This window comes from Amphibalanus amphitrite, unplaced genomic scaffold (genome assembly GCF_019059575.1).
Source record: "Amphibalanus amphitrite isolate SeventyFive unplaced genomic scaffold, NRLGWU_Aamphi_draft 000580F_arrow, whole genome shotgun sequence".
Taxonomy (NCBI): Eukaryota; Metazoa; Arthropoda; class Thecostraca; order Balanomorpha; family Balanidae; genus Amphibalanus; species Amphibalanus amphitrite.
The window spans coordinates 402,523-425,675 of NW_024882074.1; the positions used below are offsets into that span (position 1 = coordinate 402,523).

Here is a 23,153-nt window from a genome sequence, read left to right on the forward strand (position 1 = left end):
GGCATGACAGTACTTTTTTGGCGCCAGATTAATGTAGCATTGGCTACGTTTCCATGACACAAGCTAAGCCGATTTCGAAAAATGGATTTGCTCCATCATAGCATTTAGGCATAATTTAAAAATGTAAATATAGGATTAAGTGCTAGCTAAAACCATATATACATTTTTTGCATAAGGTAAATAGTTTCCGAGAAAAACGCACGTGAAATTTCGCTCAATCGATTTAGACGTGTCATGGAAACGTAGTGATTGTTATGTTATACGCTTTTATCAAACTGTGTTGCCACTGACGTGTTTTATTATTTGCATATTTGCTCGAAAGTAAAAGCGAATTTTGGATATGTTCAGTTGCGTAATGCGTGGTTTTTAGTTAGTAGTTTGACATCTAAATCCTTTCAAAACCCCGACATCTTCCTTGGTTCCTCTCCACAAGACTACTTTAGTTTAGAAATGCCCGCAGACGTTTCCTTAGCTGATGAATCCGTCGTCTCGCCCGCTGATACACTCCGCTCACACATTCCACTGTATTGTCGGCAGGTCAGCTGTTCGTACAGCATAGTCACCCACAGACGATGCACACACACATACTCACGACAGGCATATCGACTCCATTCCATCAATCAATATACGGCATACGCACAGAAGACGGCATGTCTCAGTCCTCTATGGTCCTCCCTTTGAACCCCAGAGGACACCAATCGCCGCTCAGTTGACTGTTGTGGTAACACAAAAAGGCGACGACTCATCTGAATTCTGATGACCACGCACACACACACAGACACAAAGTCATGGTATGTGATATGAAAACAGCATTAAGTGCTAACAGTACATGTGGCCATACACACGTCATTCTATAGATGGGTGCATGCGGTAGAATTGTTGGAGTTTAGAGAATCGCACACTTCCAGCGAGTATTTTATGGATGTGTAACTTAGGTTTATAAAGAGATGGTAAAAGTTGCAGAAATTCACCTATGTAACGTCAAAGCTGCGATGGTTCATTCTCTACATAATGGTTTGAGTGATAGTTGCACACTTCTTTATTCACAAAGTTCACAAGCTTCCTGTTGAAAATCATGAAAAGTACCTACAACAATTCGACATAGATACCACGCATTACCGGCTATGTCTCATATGAAATATAACAATATACATGACACCAATGATAAATAATGTGCGCATGATTAGAATTGACTAGACACTTCTTGTATGCATGTTTAAATTCGGGTACATAATTATGATTATGCGTCCTTAATTAAATGTTGAGATCATTCAACTCGATTGAAAAACCGTCGCTTTGCACGGCACATAAATCTCAAGCTCGACTCGGCGAGGATGTATATAATCATGCTCTGAGACCTTAAGGCTGGTACTTAGCGCATTTCTGCGCGAAGGTGCCTAACTGCCTAGGGAATGCGCTTTTCTTGTGAGACCGGCTAAACACTGGACGCCGCCCTGATTTCTTCTCTCAATATCTGTCCCATCAAACAAATACACTGTGGCGCTCCATTCACTGACTTCAATACAATACACACAATAATTTACACACGAAATGTCCACGCAACGCTTGTCGCTACTGTGCAATGTCTGTGTCAAGTCTGACCGACACCATAGTTCCTCCGGTCACCGCTAGGCGCCGCTATCACGTGGCGCACAAGTTTATAGGTGACGCTAGCAGTCATGCCTCCAAGCGCAGGGAGGAGGTCTGTGCAGGGGGCGCCACAGGGCCCGATATGAAGCGGAGGTGTTGCTGCGAAGCAGCCCGTAGCGCCGCGCCCGTCGACTGAGTGTTTCCCTTGTTTGCGAGCCTTGTACGGAGGCAAGGGCTTTGTCTCTCAGTTGGACAAATGTCGAAGATTGCACTGGTTTCCCATGGCTATGTAGCTCTCGTTAGAGAATTTAAAGATGGATGCTGATGAGACGTGGCTGACAGCCTGGAGACTGGCTTCGCTGCGACACAAGCTTAAGTTTTAGAAGATAAGACAAAGAACATTGGCAGGGAAGAAAGAAATACTAACTGAGGAACATCTAATGGCTTTCAATATCACGGGAAATAAGAAATGGTGCTACTAAATACCTCACAAGTTAAAAGCAGTCCAGCACAACCACGTTTCAAGTAATAGATGCAGCCAGGTAAGAGTGTCACGCTCACTAGTCTCTCAGGACCAGGAATCGGCTGTCTCCTCACGGCCCGTCACGGTCTGTCACACGGCCCGTCACGGTCTGTCACTGTCACGGCCGGTAGGGCGCGGGCCGTCAGTAGGGGTGCGGCTGAGGCGCCGGCTCCACCTCCCCCAGCCACGACTCGGGGCTGGGTGGGAACTCGGGGTAGCCGGCCGTGCTGGAGGCGCTGCTTATCTCTCCGGCCATGTGAGGAGGCAGCGGACCCGGCCGGCCTGTGGGACAGGGGCGGCGGTCAGAAGGGAGGGGGGAGTACGACGTCAGATGTACGATTATCTGAACTCTGTTCGATTAATACCGCTACGTTAAAGTGTAACATTTAGCAAGTTGATGACGTGATTCTCAAAATGAAGCGGGAATAACAGCTTGTCAAGTCACACGCTTCAATTAGTCGTGCAGCGAAACTGTCATAAATAATCTCATAAATCATCACTTATCACATCAGATGCAAAAGCAAGACGATAGCAAGCAATGAAGTGCTTCACATACTTTCTGGATTCTGGATAACAAAGTGTAAGGCCGTAAATGAATGGTCACATCGGACACAAAAGAAGAAATACCTCTCACTCGAATTCACCAGCGAACTTTTCGCTCACAACTAAAAAAATAAACGTCCACCCATCCTCTAACGTACCGAGATGCGGCGGGAACTGTAGAGCCGAGCCGTCCCCGAACGGTGGGAATACTGCGGGGGGCATGGCCAGCCGGTGACCTGCCCCCGGTGACCCCGTGCCGGGCACATACGGAGGGGTGCCCGGGCCTGGCGGAGAGGTCAAAGGTCACGGTTAGGTGCGCCGCGGCCGACACAACGACGGCTTCAGATATGACGAGATGAAAGGCATGTAAGGTTTGCGACGCTAAATATGCACAAAATTAGTTTGTTTGTTTTTATACTCAACTGTATTTTAGTTTAATTTGTACACATAAAAACCACTGCTAGGCCATGGAAGCACAAATTGAATTAACTGCTCCCCTGCAAGACTAAATAACAAATTACAATGACCATCTTCACACCGTTTAAACCAAATAAATTGCACGATTTTCAGCTCTCACTCACCGTGCATGAAGTGATGTGGATGTTGCACGTGAGGACTGACCACCTGTCCGGGCTCCATGTCACACGAGCTCGGCGTGTGAGGGTAGTCGAGCGTCAGTTCATCTGAGGAAAGGGACGGAGGGCTATAGCGTCAACTCTTCTGGGAAAGGGACAGTCAGCTCGGCGTGTGGGGGTAGTCGAGCGTCAATTCATCTGGGGAACACTGAAAACAATTTCACCCAAAACTGGCGAGTAAACCGGTGCCTCGCGGGTACCCCTATCCGCACTGGCGGTCGCAGGGGGGGGCCACGGGGGCCATGGCCCCCCCTTTGGTGCTGAAAGGTGGGGCCATACTATCTTTTGGCCCCACCTTTCAGATCGAACAAAAGTCCTAGAAAAGCTTTTCGTATGTTTCATTTTATTTCTTGCGCCATCAAAGGACGTAAATTTCACTCATGAGTGGGCTCAGTTTCGCATTCTGTCAATTTGGCGGTCAGCGTCGCTGGCACCGGTTCACGAGTATGGCCGGATCTTATATGGAATATCAGCGTGGGTTTACTTGAGGCTCTCGTAGGCCCAGCATTCAGCAATGGCTGGCATGAGACCCTCTTCGGCAGTGGCGGGTGGGCCCTGCTAAAGGAGATTGGCTCCAAGACACTAAAGTAAGACCTCATGGGTTGGTGCTGTGCACCTCAGAAGCCCGGTGGTGACGCCGTATGCCGGCTTGGTTTCTTAAGGATTAGCGTGGGTCCTCCGGGGCCTGCATAGAGTTTGCATGAGCTAGTATATAATCTCAGAGGCATGTGTGTAATGTGTACACAGTGGCGGTCGCGGGGGGCCGGGGGGGGGGGGGCATCAGGGCCATGCCCCCAAAGGTCAATAAAGGGGGCCATCATATCATTTGCCCCCCCCCTCAAACAACCAATGGGCCCCCATATAGGTGTATGGGGCCCTGGCAATTATTCGATCGTCACGAGGCTAAAAAAAAAACACGCCCAGCTATTAATATAGCTCCCACACCGGTCTTTGAACGTCCTACACTGACCTCTGAGGGAACTTCAGTGGCGGTCAAGCGCCCACGTTGACCGCTAAGAGCCTACATCAACCTCTGAGGCCCCACATCTGGCCTATGAGGGCCCCTAACCGGCCTCAGGGGTCCCAACCGGCGTCTGAGGGTCTCACACCGGTCTCCGGTGGCCTTATTTCTGTCTCTGGTGTCCCAAGACGAACCTTTAGGTGCCAATAAGGGCCCCGCACTGGCTGCTGAAGACCCGATGCCGGCCTCTAAGGGTCTGCATTGGCCTCTGAGGAGGGCCCATCTTGGCCTTTGAGGGCCCTCTGCTGGCCTCTGGGGTCCAACGACGGCTCATGCCGGTCTTTTAGGGCCCCACGCTGACCTCTGAGGGCCCATGCTGGCCTGTAATGAGTAAGGACCCACATTAGCCTCTGAGAGCCCAACTCGGTCTCTGATGGTCTCAAACTACTGGCCTTTGTAGTTTGCAGGCCCTGTACTGGTCTCTGAGGGCTCTAAACTAGCCTCTACATGAAAACATACATATTGGGTGGGTTTCTGAAGATCAGAGGGCTCACGCAGTCTCCGGCACAGCCTTACGTTGGTCCTGATCGAGATTGCTTTACGTCCTGATGGTCCCGCGCTGATTCCCTCATATTTCGAGGTCGGGACCCCATGAGCCGGTGTGGGTCCTGGGGCTGGCAGAGACTGATGAAGTCCTTAGGGCTCAGGGCCAGTCTTTTTAGCAGTAGGACTAGGCAGGTTGAGTGAGCCCCAACAGAGCCGTTGCGAAGCCCCGCAGGAGTCGCGCGCGGCCCTCAGATGCCAATTCTGAAAGCTCGGAACCTGTGGGGGTCTCCAGAGGCCGGTGTACCTACTCTCTCCCGCCGCCACACAACTAGGTACCTATATGGGTAAATGTCATAGTCTAAAAATGCTCTCTGGGTTTCACATGCTTGTTCAAAGCAAGAGGTATCTGTACTTTTTAGCAAGATGTATCTGTACTTTTCCGAATTGTTTTATAGTGGTAAGGTCATGAATCCGCGTGCCTGACCTTCCAGTATACCTATGCTACACCGATCCGTCGTCATGGACGGTGCAGCGGCCCGACCGGTGGGCACACCGTGAGACGGTAAATGGAACTAGTGATTTTGCCTTAAATATTTCACGCAAGAATGAGATGGATGAAGCATAAGTAATGCCAACTGTGCGGCGCCTCGTGGACGTAAAAAATTAGCCGATCACCCCCCCCCCCCCTCCCGGTGACGGATAAATGTTATGTCCCGCGAGTGTGACTTTGGCCCCCCCTTTTGCTAGCGGCTGCGACCGCCAGTGCCTATCCGCAACCATTTTTAACCACCCTGCCAGGAGTCAATTTAGGACATAACACTTTCGCAATTCACTCTGGAGAGTAGTTATCCTCCACGACTATTCGCGCACCAGTGCACAGTGTGTCCAAACACCAGTTTAGCGCGAATTAATTCCCAGCGCTGCTCGGATCCGTTGAAAATGGTTCCCTGGTTTCAAAATTGACACTTAAACCTATGTGAGACCTTTTACGATGCATTATAAATGCTTGCTGACATATAATGGCATAGTTCCGCCTCTAAAAGTAAGGAGAACTAGCTTACGACGGGTGATGTGCTTACCAGGCCAGGGCTGTGAAGTCGATGGAGTTACTCCGACTCCGACTACGGCTTTCAAAAGTCAATTTCAACTCTGACTCCGGGCAAAACTGTCGACTTATACGATCGACTCGGACTCTGACTCCGCAGCCATGGCAAGTCCACGCAGTCGATGAATTTTCGGTGACTCAGACTACGAGTCTTGGTCCGGATTCCAAAATCGATTCCGATTCCGACTCTGACTGGGGTCAGAACTGTTAACTCCGAACGACTCCGACTCTGATTACGAAATCCTGGAATTTAACCGCAAATAAGAGGCATAAAATTGTGGGTCCCAGCAATGATGGGCATGTTAGGAGGAGGAATCGTTTACGAAATTCCCATCATTACTCTGGTAAATTCTCATGATTGCCCAAAGTTTGCTTGAAAAAAATCAACATCTAATTATGTTTGTGTGAATGTTCCTGGTGAAGCAAATGAATCGGTAGATGGTTGCTGAAATACACGCACCGATAGGACTGAACCTCAGCAATGGGAGTAAAAACAAAGACTTACACCATAAGCACCTTCATGTCATTAACCCTCGCCCGTATTGGTGTTTTGCTAGCCGCGAACGTAGGTCGGGTCAGGTCAGGTCAGGCCAACCAGTCCTGCCGGGTATTCATAATTAATAGGTGTCAACCGCCAGTGACAGCTTCGTTGCATGTTACGAAGGCACCAAAACTTCTTCCTAAATGTTCAAATGGTTACTAAATTCGAAATCAGCTCCAAAAACTAGCCTGGAAGCATGTAAAACTAAAAAAGGTGAACCGAGGTCATCAAAGGTCATTGAACTGACCTGACCTTCAAGTGATCTTGACACCGACCATAATGCATGGGACCAACATCATAATATCACATGTTTAGACGCTTGAAACCACGAAAAGACTGCAAACGCGCGGCTAATGCAAGCAAACATACGCCCAATCGCGCTTCCGGCCAAACATGGTCTCGAGAAATAGGTCACAGGTCAAAGGTCATTGGGGTCAGGGTCGTGAAATTTAATGGGTAGGTGTAAAATTGATAAACTCGAGGGTACTTAAAGTTTCGTCGCGATCGGCCACTTTTTACATGAGCTTTTTGCGAAAAACCGAGAGGGGTCCTTTCGACCCCCACCCTCACCCCCTATATGGGCGAGGGTTGAAAAAATTGTCAAGATTTATTCATTGGCGACCGTATTCTGCAATATAACAAGTCAGAAATACAGCGGTTGAGCCATCCGCGTAACGTTACGGAGCCGCCGCCGCGCCCACCCTGTAGCCGGACCTCCCCGGGCGGGCCAACCCGATACGTTCAAAGCTGAGCCAAGGGCCGGGGGGCAGGTTGGGGCAGGGTTTCTTGAATGGGTCATGTCCAGAAAAGTGTGGCGAATCTTCTCATGGTAGATTTGGCGTGGAGTTTTTTGGCCATTCTCTTATATCTCTACGTTTTTAAGATGGACAGTGTTTTCAGGGGATGTTTGAAAAGGTCATTTTCAAATGAGCATAACTCATCGGTTAGTCCAAGGATACCTATAGAATTCGGTTATACTATCAAATATAGGCTCAGTAGTCATATGCCACTCCAATTATTTCCAAACCTTTCCGACAATGACGCCAAAATGTGTTGTAAACATGACGCGGGTTTTCGACGATTTCAGCACAGCCGGGACCGGCATTGCGTATGTCCACTTTAGCTAGCTTTTTGGACACCGAAAGAAAGTCATTGAACCAAAGTATTGTGATATTGACATACTTTGGACAATTTCCTATCGACTGATAGTTGTAAAAAGTCAAAATTCCAAAATTCGTTTTTTGATTAAATTCGCGCTAATCTGGTGTTTGGCCACACTGTGCAGTGGCTCGCGACCCCTCCATCGAAAGGTATTCATCGACGCCTACCTGGCAGCAGCGCCCCACAAACCCCTAGGAGATGGGGTTACCCTCCACGCCTACCCGTCGCCGACCAAGTCACGAGGGCCAAAAAAACTCCCACGCTTGACCATATTTGCGGGAAAATGTCTATATTATAGCAATTCCACACCTAGAAAACATCGGTGAGAAAGTTTCACATCGGTGGGAAAGGTCAAATCGAATTCCCATAGAAATTTCGACATGACTCAGTCACCGGCAGTCATCCAGACCGCCCGAAATCAGAAAGATTTGTCGCCGCTGCTTTCGTGACCTATATAAGAATCAAAATGGTCTCACTTGGTAGTTTCGGAAGAAAAAGCGTTGCCAATCGTCCCGTGATGAATATTGCAGAGGTTTTAAAGATGCACCCTAACAATTGTACTTTCGCCCCCACTTGCAAACCGCCAAACAATGTGCCAACATATCATTGGTTCAAAAAAAAAAAGTTAAAAAATTGTTGTAATTCAAAACTGTATGAGACAACGCCATCTAGTTGTAACAGTAGATCCAACTCCTTCAGGGCAGGTTATGTAAAGGTTCGCCATCCACGGATACGCGTTTACGATACCTCGAGTAGTTCCAACTCTTTCAGTGAGGGCTATGCCAATGACTCGACACCCGCGGGGACAATATCCGGTGCTGGGTAGCTACCTAACTGCAAAATGTGGGTACAGTGCATATTTACGAGTAATAAGGCAGGTTAGTCTGCTTACCCTCTAGCTAGAATCTGGACATGGCGAGTTAATACACATATACCACCCGCAGAGCAACGCTTAATTCGCCAGCTTCGGGTGAAATTGTTTTCAGTGAAGGAACGGAGGGCTATAGCATCGACTCTTCTGGGAAAGGGACAGTCAGCTCGGCGTGTGGGGGTAGTCGAGCGTCAACTCATCTGGGAAAGGAACGGAGGGCTATAGCGTCAACTCATCTGGAGAAGGGACAGTCAGCTGTTGTTGTTGTTGTTGTTTGTTCCCTCCAGGTCGACCTCAGTCGACTGTAGCCTGACGGCTCTGCAGGGTCCTGAACGCGGCCGCCAGGGCCGCGACAACTCCGTCGCTCCGCACCTCTTCCCTGTTGGGTCTGATTGTCCCGGTGAGTCGCAGCCTGGCGCCCATCAGGGCCGGGCACTCGACCAGGACGTGGTACGGAGTATCCGCCGTCTCTCTGCACAGGGGGCAACGGGCACCCTGGCAGTCCACGTCTTCGCACTGCGGGCAGTGTCGCGACGGGTTCCGGCCGATTCGGTGGAGGTACTGGGCGGAGCCTGACCAGTGCCCCGCTCGCAACTGGTGCACATCCACCGCCTCCGCTCGATCCAGGTGTCTGACTGGTCCCGGCAGCTTCGCTCCCATGAGGCTGCGGTACCATCCGCGCGGCCAGTCGCTGACCCACTGGTCCCGCGCCGTCCTTGCCACCGCGCGGTACACCGTCATGGCGTCGACGGGGACTTCCTCTTGGTCCAGTGCTGAAGCTTGCTTCGCCAGCTCGTCCGCTCTCTCGTTCCCGGGCAGGCCGCAGTGGGAAGGTACCCACTGTAGGTGGGTACGCCTGCCGCGGGCCGCCAGCTGTTGAAGCGCCGCCCAGATTTCTCCTCCTATGAGGGTTGTTTGGGTAGAGGGGCCACCCCGGAGTGTCGCCAGAGCTGACTGGGAGTCCGTGCATATCACGATCGGCTCAGGAGGGAGGGTTTGTCGGTCCAGCAGGAACTTCAGCGCTTCTCTGAGGGCTACCATTTCAGCACGGTAGCTGGAGCAGACGTTCCCCGCCGGCACCGTGAGTAGGTGCTGCTGGCCGTCCGGGTCCTCGATGAAAACGCCAGCGCCGCCGTTTGTGATGCCTCCCTCCACCGAGCCGTCGGACCAAACCCAAGTCGCGCACTGTGGCAGACTACCTAGGTGACAGGTCGCCGCGTCTCTCTTCTGTGTGGAAGTCGCATTCAGTGGTAGTGGTCCCACGTCCAGGCTGATGGTGACCCCGCTCTTCACTTCCCACGGGGGGACGCTCGCCTGCGATACTGGGTCGATAGGGGGGCCGACACCGGCCGCCTCCCACATCTCTCGTCCCAGGGTTCTCCAGCCCGTCACGGATCTTAGACGGGCCGGGGCGTCCGACGCGGCTACTCGATGGAGCGGCTCCTCCGGGGGGAGCGCAGTCGCCTTGGCCAGGAAACGCGCAGCCAGTGTCCTTCTCCTCACCGATACCGGGAGAAGGCCCGCTTCCGCCATGAGCGCGTCCGACGGAGTGCTGCGAGTGCACCCCGTGACGACTCTCGCCGCTGCTCTCATTTCCCTCTCCAGAAGTTCCACGTGGGAGGGCGGCGTGGCAGGAAGCCAGGCTGCTGCGGCATGCTCCAGGGCTCCTCGGACATAGCCGCTGGCTACTGTCCGGAGCAGGTCCTCCTCGAGGCCCCAGGAGCGTCCGGACAGCTGACGCAGCTGCGCGATGCGTGGGCGGACCTTCTTCCTCAGCTTATGGCAGTGGGGGCCGAAGTGGAGCAGACGGTCTAACTGCACGCCGAGTAGGCTGATGGAGTCCGTGGCTGACACTGTCTTCCCCGCCATCTTAATCTGGCAGTCGACTGCGTCGCGGTGCCACTGTGACAACACCAGCATCTGGGTCTTCTCAGCTGCAACGACCATCTTCGACTTCTTTGCCCAGGCGAGAAGGGCGTCTGCAGCCCTCTGGGCCCTGTCTTTGGCTATCTGGATGGAGTTCCCGGCGCACAGTGCTGCGGTGTCGTCCGCGTACATATACGGTGAGACACCGGGGATGTCGCGGAGATCTTGCACGAGTGTCGCCGCCCATAACAAAAACAGGGACGGCGAGAGCACACTGCCCTGGGGCAGGCCCGCTCTAAACACTCTCTCCCCGCTGAGCACCCCGTTCACCTCTACCTTGACTCGACGATCTCTGAGCCACTGCCACACCCAGTTCACCATGCAAGCCGGGAGGCCCAGTTCCAGCAACCGCAGTCTGAGGAGGCGGTGGTCGACTTTGTCGTACGCCCTCGCAAAATCGAACGCGAGGAGGACGTACTTCTGCGCTGTGGCGCCGTCTTGATGGTTCTGGTGTCTCGGTCGGGGGAGCTGCCACCCATCTTGTACCTCCTGCACGAGGCGGCCGATGCTGTCCTCCACAGAGCGGTGAGCTCTGAAGCCCACCTGCTCCGGCGGCACCATGCCCCTGCTCTCGCTGAGGTAGGTGAGCCGGGCCAGGATCAGTCGCTCTGCCAGCTTCCCGACGTGGCTCGTCAGGGCAATGGGACGGTAGCTGCTGAGGAGCCTCTTGTCTTTCCCGGCCTTGGGGATGGGAATCACTGTCGCCGCGCGCCATTCTCTTGGGACTTCTGCTGTCGCCCACGAGGTGTTGATGAGACGTAGCAGGGCGTCACGCGCGACAGGACCGAGGTGCCGCAGCATCTCGTTTGAGATCCCGTCCGGGCCAGGGGCTTTCTTCAGCTTGGTTTCTCGGATGTGTTGAGCGAGTTCTTCAGGGGTGAAGGGCCCACAGCAGCGCCCGGCCTCTCTGTCTCCTTGACATTCCGCACAGCGCTTGAGGGCGGGTTCTTGCAACTTCTTCTTGACCTCTCGGTCTATCTTCGTTGCTCGGATCTGCCGGGACACATGGGCGTACGTCCTGGCAAAAGCATCCGCCTTGGCGCGGTCGGTGACAAGCAGTCGGCCGCCGTCCTCCATTGCCTGGCCATCTCGCTGTTCCTCATCCGTTGACTTGTCCCACTTCTTTAGGAGTTTTGAAACTCTCCCCAGACTGGCTGGTCGGTTCAGCGTCTCAGAGACGAATTGACGGAAGCGATCACGGGACACTCTCCTCTCCACCTCCGCCGCCCTCTGTTTCGCCTCCGTCCACCTGGTCCTGGACCGCTCGTTCCCAGGCTGCAGCAGGCGTCGGGGACAGTCAGCTCGGTGTGTGGGGGAAGTCGAGCGTCAATTCATCTGAGGAAGGAACGGAGGGCTATAGCGTCAACTCTTCTGGGAAAGAGACAGTCAGCTCGGCGTGTGAGGGTAGTCGAGCGTCAATTCATCTGGGGAAGGGGCAGAGTGTTATTCTATAGCGTCAGTACATCTGGGGAAGAAACGGAGGGATAGGCCAGCGTCAGCCCATTTGGGGAAGAAGGGGATGTCAGTCCAGCTGGGAAAGGACGGAGGGCAGCAGCTCATCTAGAAATAAAGATTGCGAGATGTTGGAAAAACAGCCCGCATGCCGGGTTGGGCTGTCAGAAAGTTCGATCTTTCAGAATATCAGTGATCAAGTGGAAGTTCGAAGGGCTAGAAAAGATAAAGCAAAATATCTTCCGTTGTGAATGTTTGTGAAAATGTTGCGACGTTGATTATTGCTAACACGCTTCGATGCATTCAGTGATTCTTTGGATGCTACTGAAACTTGAAAACAAACGGTAAGGCGGCAAAGTGATGCGTTCAGGCATGCATATTGCATTCGCACGACCAACAGCGTCCTGACCTGTAAGCTACACCCCACCATTCGCCGGAATGGTGCACCACTCACTCCTTTCGCGTGTCCCTAACACAACAGTTCAATTTGCCCTCGGACATCGCTCAAACCCAACACGTCGCTTTATCGGCCCGCCGGGTGAAGGGTTGGCCGAATAGATCCATTGCCGGGCCGGCGGTCCACGTGTCGCTAAAAGCTGCAGCTCCCTGGGGACCAGTTACAGCCCGTGAGTCAGCCGCTTGCGACGCGAGCCCAGTCATCGGCGCATCATTTGCCTTAAACGCGCCGCTTTAGCCGCGCAGTGTAATAGCTAGTTGCGACGCAGCGCTTTGCACAAAGCGGTATGAAGCACCCAATGGCGCCATGCGTTGTGGGAGTGACAGGCCAAATGGCAGGGAACTGGTTGAATGTTGAACGCTGCCATTTGTAAAGGCCAAAGAGTCACAGGATAATCACAGACGGGGAATGGAATGGTATGGCGGCTTATTGTGCTGCATTCCTTTCCAACTGCATCGATCATACTTGTTTCGTGTATTATAATATTTGTTTCGTGTATATCATACTTGTTTCGTGTATATCTATAACCTACAGTTCGCATCTCTGTACTTTTTACAAACGACCTTTTTACACGAGCATTTGATGTGAATTTTGGCTATAAAAGACATTCCGTTAATGACTAATGTTATCATGGTATTTGCTATTGTACGTATTTTTAATTGAGTTAATCCTGGATCTATGGAATGTCTATCATGCGAACGAACAGTTCGAGCCGAACTGATGCAGCGAACTAAAGCTGTGCACTTACCTAACTGTGTGCACTGCTATCTTTTGGTCACCTTACAACAGTTCCTTATTTATGCTACCAGCAGACAGTGAGTGACCTTCAGACTCAACATAAGATGTCATGACGCAAACGAATTAACGTTACATATCAAAGAAATGTTCAAGCGGACACAAGCTGAAAGGGAGACTTTTGGCATAGTTGGCACTTTTGGTATGTTGTGAGTTTTGACACTGTGGCCAATTTGATGTAACTCCTCTGTTAATCCCTCATTAAATCTAATCGCATAGTCGTAGTTGCGCATTAGCTGCCACAAGCTGCCGCTCCGTTAGAAAGCTGCAGGCTGGAGTGTCGTGCGGCACAGTCTATTTTACGGCGCGTGATACCGCTACCATCTGTTGGCAAGTCGCGATACTACAGCCACTCTCGACAGCTGCGTATTGAATGTGTTAACCCGCGCCCCACTGGGGGGGGCTATTTATAGCCCCCCCTCCCGTTTTTCTGCAATAACTTCCAAACCGCTTGACGAATCGACGCCAAACTTCCATTACCTTCGGCTGCATCAATTTGACACCTTGTGTCAAAATTTGAACTTCGTAGCTACCATAGGTCGGCCGGAAATGACGTCAGAGTGACGTCATGTTCGTCCGATTTCGACGCAAAACATTGAACCACGGCAATCGCTCCCAGGAGCTCAGTTTTTAAGCTAGATCCAATTTCTTTGCATGAAAGGACTCAGAATTGACCGCGCTATCAAACTGCTATCTCGGATTTTCAAAATTTTGAAAATTTCGAAAATTTTATATAATAATATTCAAAATTTATATTTTTATATTTTTTTCAAAAAGTTTTTGACTTTTCGAAAAAACCGGAATATATGTGACAGAACGCATGATTATGACTAACTCAAGCAAGTTTTAGCTAAATATCTTCAAAAATGGCCAAGTTATACGCATTATTGCAAAAAATTCACAATTATTAATTTTTCAAATCAATTTTTCAGTACGTATTTGGCATCGTACACCAATATAAATGGCACCATCGTGTTTCTGAGCTCAAACTGCATCTAATAGACACCTTTTTTGTTGAAAAATTTCAACTTCAAAATTTGACCTTTTTGACCTGAAAGTGACCTGACCTAAGCTAATTTCGACTCAAAATGACCTTGAATGACACAGACGACATCAAATTCGAAATCTATGGCCTAAATGGACCATAAAACATGTGTCACGTGACCGACGCATGATATAATATTTTCGTGACCTGTGATGACCTGACCCTGACCTGAAAATCAAAGTACAAGTTTGGTACCCTCAAGGTAGCTAGAGCATCTGTTCACGAGTGTGGAAACCAAAAATGAGCCTGATCTGACTTGTAAGACGGCGGCCAGAGCCCAAAATGTGAACAAGCCAAAGTGCTAATAATTTTTACTTTGACCTGATCTGTGACGTCATCGGTGACCTCGAGGTCAATGAAATTAGGTTTCGCTCGACAGTTTTTCCGGGGCTATCAGACGCCGTTTGAATTTTGACGATCGGCCCAGTAGTTTCGGAGTTAGGAGGGGGGGCTATGAATAGCCCCCCCCCCCCCCCAGTAGGGCGTGTTATACACAGACCCCAGTGGGGCGCGGGTTAACAATTCACCTTGCGCTTTATGCAATCCCTGCCTGAGTTAAACATTTACATGTATGTTTTAAAGCATTCCAGTTATTTCAGTTACATGCTTGTGAATTTATGTGATGACTACCACGAAATACCGTGACCCGTTTCCTCTCCCTGCAAGCTAAGCATTTCTGGTTACATGCCATCCCAGGGGTCGTGTCGCCTATTTGGCTAGCTCTCCCTATCTGGCACCATCTGCTGTTGGTGTCGACCCCTGCTCTGAACCTGCCGTGGCAATGGTGCGGAAGAAAGGCACGACGGCGGCCACCCGTCTCCGGTCACCCATCGGCCAATGAACGCTGAACGCAGAGCGCTGCCACCAAGCTGCCGAGCCGCCTGCCGAGCCGCCCGCTGAGCCGCGCCTCAGGGGGCTGCCATTGATCGCACCGCTCCCCAGCCCCCCCCCCCTCCCCGCGGGCAGCCGAGGCAGAGCCCCGAATTTATGATGCATCGGCTCTGTGTCGTCCCGCTCCCCGGCTCCACCCATTCGGCGTTGCAGTCAATTTGTTAATAGTTTTCCCAATCCCGCGGGATAGAGAGGAAAGCTGCTGGAAAAATGGTCGCTGGAGGCAGCTCCGGGCCGGCGGGGAGCGCCGGCCCCGCCGGAGACCAGAAAACTGCCGCCGATTAGTCCGTGTCGAGGGGCTGCCGGCGCGACGAAAAGTGCCCGGGTTAGGGAGAGGGAGAGATTTAGAAGGGCTCGCCGATGCAGTTTGTCACCAGATCTGTAGGGATGCAATGAATAAATAGAGATATGACGATAATCATAAACATTTAAAGGTAGACTGCCACCTTTTTTCACAAAACGGTTTTCACTAGAGCTGAGCCACCTATGTCCCAGACTGAAGTCGGTTTTCCGAAATTCGAACCCGTTTGCGAGAAATCGGAGACCAAAGTTCAGTTTGATGCCATTTTTTTAGTCCAAGAAAACCGACATCTCTACTGTTTATCGATAACTTTGAAACATGAATTTTCTTATCTTTTGGCAAATATATGTCAAAACTTTGATTGTTTCGAGATCAGAGAAGAATTTTGGAGTGTCAAAATAAAAGTTAAACTTATATATTCAGTAGTTCATTTTTTCAAAAAAGTGTGGGAAATGGGGTTTAACATGGGCCAGACCCATTCCAAATAAAGCCATGATTTTTAAATGTTTTACAAAGTTAAATGCAAAATAAATTAAACATGGCCAATTTCTTATGAAATCATATATTAGTAAATCATAAAATACCTTACTTTTTCAAATAAAATGTAATAATCTTATGACCTTGAAGTCTAGTGATGTGTAAACATTGTCGCTAGACATTAACCGATTGATAATTGTATGATAATCGATAATTTTTTCGCGATTCACGTGATGATACTTTGTCAGGTGAATTCTAAAATTTTGTTTTGTCCAGGGAATAAATCATAGGCCGATCTGAGAAAACTTTTTGAAGGTGGCAGTCTTCCTTTAACATTAAACATGAAACAATAGCATACTGTGTAATATGCTTATGATCTTGGTGCAATATCCGGAATATTTCCTCTTATACTGAAAAAACGTTACTGGTTTTCAAATTATTTTTAAAAAAGAGATTAGAAAGTTTGAACTATGATGTTCGTTGTTTTTAAACAAGCGCAAGAAAATGAGGAAAATATAGGCAACACCTACGAGGAGAGAGGGCATATGTAGGATATTACCTGGCTAGCTAAATTATTATCACGGGCGTCCAGTGCAGGCGGCTAGCCTGGTCAACATCCTGAGCCTTGGGCCCAATCTCAGTGGCGGATCCAGGGGGGGGGCAAAATGGGCATTTGCCCCCCCCCCCCCCCAAACGGCAAATGTAGGCTAACATTACGCCTATGGACGAGGCATGGAAAGAATCGATAAATTGTTATGGTTTGCCCCCCCCCAAAAAAACTCTGAGCTGGATCCGCCTCTGCCCAATCTTACCAATGCCGTGAATAGGATTTGGCAGCACTGGCCGGAGTTAACGGCACTGATATCAAAGATATCCTTTTTATTTACCTCCAGCTAATCTTGTCCAATGATTTTGATAGCGTGAATGATTATGAACGCCACAACGAATGAATAAGTGAATGTGGAATAGTTCTGAATGTTACCAAATGCCATGAATGCGCATTCACGGCATTTGGTAAGTTTGGGCCCAGGGGCAGGTGGGTGGCCCTTCCCACGTGACCTTTGGCGTTGGACAATGCTCACTTACCACACTAGCAACATAAATTACATGAATTTTAGTGGCTGAATTAAACAGCTGAACGATGATGCATAGCGCAATCTTGGACGATAAACTAGAAATATATTTCATAATGCAAAATTTACACGCCGAAACGATAAAGGAATGCATTCTTTGAAACATTTGATGCGAGACTCGCGCCATCACTTACCGTCGTTGTTGTTATAAACGGTGTCGTCGTCGGATTCGGAGGTCTTCTCTCCGCTACCGCCTCCCCGCCGCTTCTCTCCGGGCTTCATGTTTCGGAAGTACTGACCCCAGCGGGAACGGCCAGCGTCCTTTTTCAGCCGCTTCTCCTTGGCTCGCCTGCAAGAGGTCACATGGGAGGTCATAATGGGTCAAATATGCTAAAAGAAGTTCAAGGTTTGCTCAGTGCTAGTGATTCTAATCATTCCAATTTCAACAGCTTTTATGAGTTCACCAGAAAAGCTGTTTTGCACATAAAAGAAAAATATTTGTGTCAGTTTTTTCCACTTTTTTTAGCGCATGCATGTTGAGTTCGATGTACATAAAGAGGGTTATAAAATGTATACATCAATATAAGAAAATATGTTGATAGTATATGCTAAAAGTAGAAGATTGTATGCGAATTTCAATGCAATTATATTTTATGTTAACAATGCGGCATGTTCCCTTATTAGATTATTGAAAGGATGTTATGAGTTCAGTGGAATATGGTGGCCTGCATCAAAAGCTTTGCTATGCAAGTGTTTAGCAATTTCAGTAGCCTTACACTTATGGAACACAACAACAGGAGTACATTTAATCAAGTAATGCGACAACTTTGGATAAAATCATATAGCATGATGCAACTGCCCCCAGAAGCATTATAAGCCCGGTAAGCTCCGAAGCCGTGCAATCTAAATCTGGCCGGAAGCTCGGCACATTTGGTCCAGCGCAGAGGAGGCTGCCGGGAGGAAGCTGGCGTTGCCATGGAAACGGTATCGGCCGAGCGCAGATGAAAGGCGGGAAGCCGCAAAACACGCGCGGCGGCTAGATGAAAGTGCTGCGCCGCGGCAAACGGGCCTGGCGCGATCGACCATCCACTGATTAGGGCGGAGTCTGAGCCCCGGGGAGTCTGGTAAAAGGGAGACTAAGAGAGCGGGCTCAGGATTCAGCCGAATCGTTTGTTGCTTCTGTGTTTTAGTAAAGGTGATGTGATCGGAAACACAAATAAATTTGTGAGAAGTGGACAAAATAGACAGATGATTGGTAAACAAAATGGGTAACGAAAATAATAATGCATGCAACGTCGAGAAAACTATCCATGACAAATCACCTCACGAGAGTAATTCAGCTCATTCACCATTCCTCTCTTTCTCTCTCTCTCTCTCTCCTCTCTCTCTCTCTCTCTCTCTCCTCTCTCTCTCTCTCTCTCTCTCTCTCTCTCTCTCTCTCTCTCTCTCTCTCTCTCTCTCTCTCTCTCTCTCTCTCTCTCTCTCTCTCTCTTTCTCTCTCTCTCTCTCTCTCTCTCTCTCTCTCTCTCTCTCTCTCTCTAACTCTTTCTCTCTCTCTCTCTCTCTCTCTCTCCCTCCCTCCCTCTCTCTGGAACTGACCTGTTCTGGAACCAGACCTGCACGACGCGCATGTCCAGTCCGGTCTCCTGGCTCAGCTGTTCCCGAACGTGCCGTGCCGGCTTGCTACTGTTGTTGTAGGCCACTTTCAGCGTCTCCAGCTGTTTGGCCGTAATCGTCGTCCGTGGCCGCTTGTTAGTTGAGTCGCCCTCTGCGCAAGGAGAAGTGAATGTTAGAAAGGTGAACTAGCTATTAGAAAGATGCTCAGGTCGCTAAATGTCACGGAGAGTTGACATTTACAAAGATACTTTGAGTGGCTGGTGGGCAAAGGGAAAGCCAAACGCAAAGGTAACACAACTCTGAACGCTCGAGAAGGGCAAGCAAGATACGACAAACAATCAACCCTAAAGTTCACCGGTAATCACGACTGTTTGTAACTTGAGGCGATCTTCGTTGACCTTTACCAACCGGCAACCAATCACCTCCATCCACCCACGTTCTCCCCGCCCTGGCCTCGCTGACCTACCGGCATCACCGCGCTGCTTGGCCTGCTGGTAGTCGTCCTTGCAGACCAGCTTGCCGTCCTCGGTGAGGTAAAACTCGTCTCCTGTGTTCAGCTGGCCGTTGCAGAGCACACAGACGAAGCAGCTGAGGTGGTAGACGTTGTCCTGGGCGCGTCTCACCACTTGGTCGGGAGGGATGCCGGCGTCGCACCCGGAACACTTGGCCCCGTACCGTCTGGGGAGCATAGTGGGCACAAAAGGGGGTGTTTAGCTGATGCTGAATAAACAAGAAAATTAACAAAAATCAGGAACATAAAAGGATTGAGGCAGCATGGCATGTTGTAATGCTGATTGCTGAATGTTGTGAATGTGACGTGAGGGACACCTATTTACCTATTTCACCCGAATTCTAGCCATAGATCGTTTGAAGCATAGGACATTACACATTGGTATACAGCGGTAAATGTGTGATCTGTGAAAGCACCTAAATTAAGACAAACTGAAAGAGGCATGGGAAAAGAAACGATGGGCATTTCCTTGGAATTGAGTTGATGAACTCATGCGTGTCTCACCGAAAGAAATCTTCCTTGCAGAACACCTGTCCCGATCGGACGAAGCACTTGTCGGCGAGCTTGGCGCCGCAGTCGGCACAGATGAGGCAGGAGCTGTGCCAGCAGCGGTCCAGCACCTTCAGAATGAACCGGTCCACAATGGGCTTCTCGCAGCCGCCACATTTGGGGATGGTCGCTGGAACAGAAACAGAGACGTTAGTGACTTATAAGTTGGCACGTTGTAAGGGAGGTGTGATACTCGTATTGTACGACATAGCCACTCTCGTAAGTACATATTCAAAACACGCTATGGGGGGCTGGATGCTATAGGGGTGGAGATGACAAACGGTTTTGCCTGAAAACATCGATATTTGACATCTGATCTTTCCCGCCAAAATAATAAAAGTCCCTTGGTATACTTTAACATTGGATATTGCGTGGACATTGGACATCTTTGGAGGTAGCAGGCGTGAAAGTAGGTATATGTACTTCCAATCATTCAATGAATAATTAGATAGTTTACTTGTTGAAGCACTTGCTGTATGTAAGGCATAGGTATAAGTTCTATGAGAAAAAACACTTTTAAATGGCCTCCTTACAATGAAATACCAAAAGATGAAATAATGAAATCATCAATAATTATTTCATTATTTTATCTTTTGGTATTTCATTGTAAGGAGGCCATTCAACCAGGAGCCTGCCACTAATAGGGTTAAAAGTGTTTTTTTTTTCTCATAGAAATAATTAGATAGCATGGAATCGTTGGAAATGCCACATTGTATTCATTGGATGGGGGACGTCTCTGGGTATAATGCTGCAGTGCTCAATCTATTTGTTTTGTGCTGGCCTGGGCCTATAATTAGCTCAGCTTCAACATCGCATTAACAACGAAGTTCGAGGTTGTCTTATATGCACCGTTCAATCGTGGATGCTTCTAAATTATGCTCATCAATAATCACGGCATTCATTTTCATTTGAAACACGGCATATTTATTCCGCGATGCTTGTTTGTCACTGCCTGATACACTTGTGCCGACGGCAAGTTTTTCAATAGTATTTCACTTCCCACGCTGATACACATTGGAAACCATGATCATTCGATGATCATTTATTATTGACGTAGATATTTGGTTACTATAGCTATAATTACCCTGCATAAACATAGAAAATTAGTCCCCTCTGCGACAAAGAATGTGGTTTGAAACTCAATCACAGCCACTTCAGATAAGAACTTCGAATAAGACAACTTGCGCAGGATGTTGTGGCAACTGGCATGAGCTTCGGATGTCAAATAGCTGGTAGCAACTGGCAAGCACTCACTTCACCGTAGATCAGAGAAAATGCAGTAATTCCAGGCTTCTTACAGCCATTAACAGTCTTTCCTTTTCCTATACGCCCGTTTAACCCTCTCAGGACAGCGTGGCGAGCCACCCGGCCACACACCGGCCCTTACCTTTCAGTTTCTCGGGTAAACTGGAGTGAAACAGATCAAAGGCGGCGGGGTTCCGCCTCCTGCGGTCGGCGGCGAGCAGCCTTTGAGAGGAGACATCACCAGCGCCCCGGCACCACCCGTCATCACCGTCATCACCGCGTCACCGAGCGGCGTCAGCGGCGGCGTCTGACCGCCAGCCGGCGCCGAGCGTCACTGGGGCTCCCCTCTATGCCGTCCCCTCTGCCCCCGTCCGCCGGTCGTGGCCCCCGTCCGCCGGTCCGGCCCGGCCCGCGCTCATTCAATGGAGCACCAGCTGGTCGCTAAGGGCGAGATTTAATGGGGAGGAGGCGGACAATGAGCGCTGATGATAGTCGTCGACCGCGCGCGTGCCATGCTGCCGTCACCTGTTTGTGCTCGTGGCCGGAGCTGTGGGAAAGGTCGACAGCTCGGCGCTCCCACAGCTGCGAGCTGCAGCTGAGACTGAACTAAAGCGTGAAATAACCACAATACAACTTCAGAAGTCACCAGAAGTTGGCGGTCAGACGCCGCGTGCTGACGCCGCTCGGTGACGCGGTGATGACGGTGAAGAACAAATACAACTTCAGAAGCGCCCGATGAACCTTCGTGAGTCGTCGCTACTCGGATGTCATATTGTTATGGTTGTAACCAAAGAGCTTTGTGGAGTCAATATGAGTGGATATTCGCATAAGTGGGTATTTCAAAAGCGAATACGAAGAAGCAATGAGAAAACCATGAATATGGCCCGCATGATGAGGAATAGAGAAACCATGCTGAATGATCAGGGCCAATCCAAGTCGTATGCTCAAATATCGTAATTACCGTTCATGGTTTTATTGCCAGCACATCAATAAACACAAGCTCAAAATAGGTGTAAATAATTTGTGACGTTGTTGTGACAAACAGCCACGCTGGTCTGTTGTAGTGTTTGGAACATGCCAATTGTTGTGGTGCTCGGAACATGCTAATTCAGTTGATTGTGGTGCGATTAGTAGATACCGTGCAATACTTCGTGTATGATAAGCTAGGAAAATGCCGGTGATAAATTTAAGACAAATTTACTCAATATATGTCAACTTATATTATCTTATGTTGAAATAAATTCGACATATAGTTCAGCATCGTCATTCGCCATATAGGTACCTACTTGCTCCATTTTGAAAGCTCATAAAACTAAAATAAAAGCTATTTGAAAACCCGATTCAATTCGAGTTTGTCTCCATTCGAATACCTGAATTGAGTTAAGTTTATTGTAGAAACCTCGCTGTGGCTATTCTGGTCTCACGTCAGGTTATACATTGCTAAAACACAGGATTAACCCGCGCCCCAGTGGCGGTCTCAGCAAACTTCGCCCTAGTGAGGGGGGGCATATGTTACCACCCACCTCTAACTCAAAAACTAAGAGGGCTAGAAAGACGCGGTAAAAAGCATTCAATAGCTCTCAATGCGTACGTTTGAAAGTATTTCAGTCATTTTTCACCATAGAGCAATATTGGGGTCACCAGAGGTCATCAAAAGTCAAAATTTGCCAATTGTCATTATATTTTTCAGAAAACATGCCGCTATCTCAGGAACTATGGTAGCTAGAAAAACGCATGTAAGAGCAAACGATAGCTTTTGAACTCTTATTTTGAAAAGGTCACTATCAATATTGACCTCAGGTCAACGGTTTAGCCTCCAGAGGGCAAAAACTCCAAAAATAGCTGTTTTTACGAAAAGTGTTTTTCGACAATAACTTACGACTACAAAAAGCCACGACATTTCTATGGCCAGAATCGTGTTCCCCTCGCCGAGACGCGTCGAATGAACTATAATTTGACCTTGAAAGGTCAACTTGAAAATTTGACCTCAGGTCAAGGTCATGACCTTACCGGAAAAGGTCATGTTGCATATCAGTCGATGCGTCTCAACAAGACAAACACAATGAGATCATCCCCAGCGTTCTATCTCTTTCCAATCGCGAGTTATTGGCAAAAAACTGTTTGTAGCCTCAAGTGACCTCGGATGACCTGTCTAGAGGCTATCACCAAAAATGACACCTTGGTCATCACGAGTGGACTAAATTATTGTGATTCTGAAATATTTGGACTGTTCCGATGCGTACACACGGATCTAGAGGCATTTTCATTTTTCTCCATTGACTTGTAATGGAAAGGTCACGCCACTGACCTGACCTTAGGTCACGGATATGAAAAATCT

The 23,153-nt window shown here is 49.2% G+C and overlaps 1 protein-coding gene across 1 annotated transcript; it reads right to left on the reverse strand.

Moving 5' to 3' along the window:
- Positions 1-1,498: 1,498 nt before the first annotated feature.
- On the reverse strand, positions 1,499-19,727 carry LOC122394227 (LIM/homeobox protein Lhx3-like; the record flags this gene model as incomplete). Its single annotated transcript, XM_043390962.1, has 7 exons — positions 1,499-2,395; positions 2,815-2,940; positions 3,238-3,339; positions 17,088-17,242; positions 18,493-18,661; positions 18,977-19,188; positions 19,526-19,727. Coding segments are annotated over 7 exons (1,106 nt in total), but the record flags the coding sequence as incomplete, so codon positions are not given.
- Between the last annotated feature and the right edge of the window lie 3,426 nt (positions 19,728-23,153).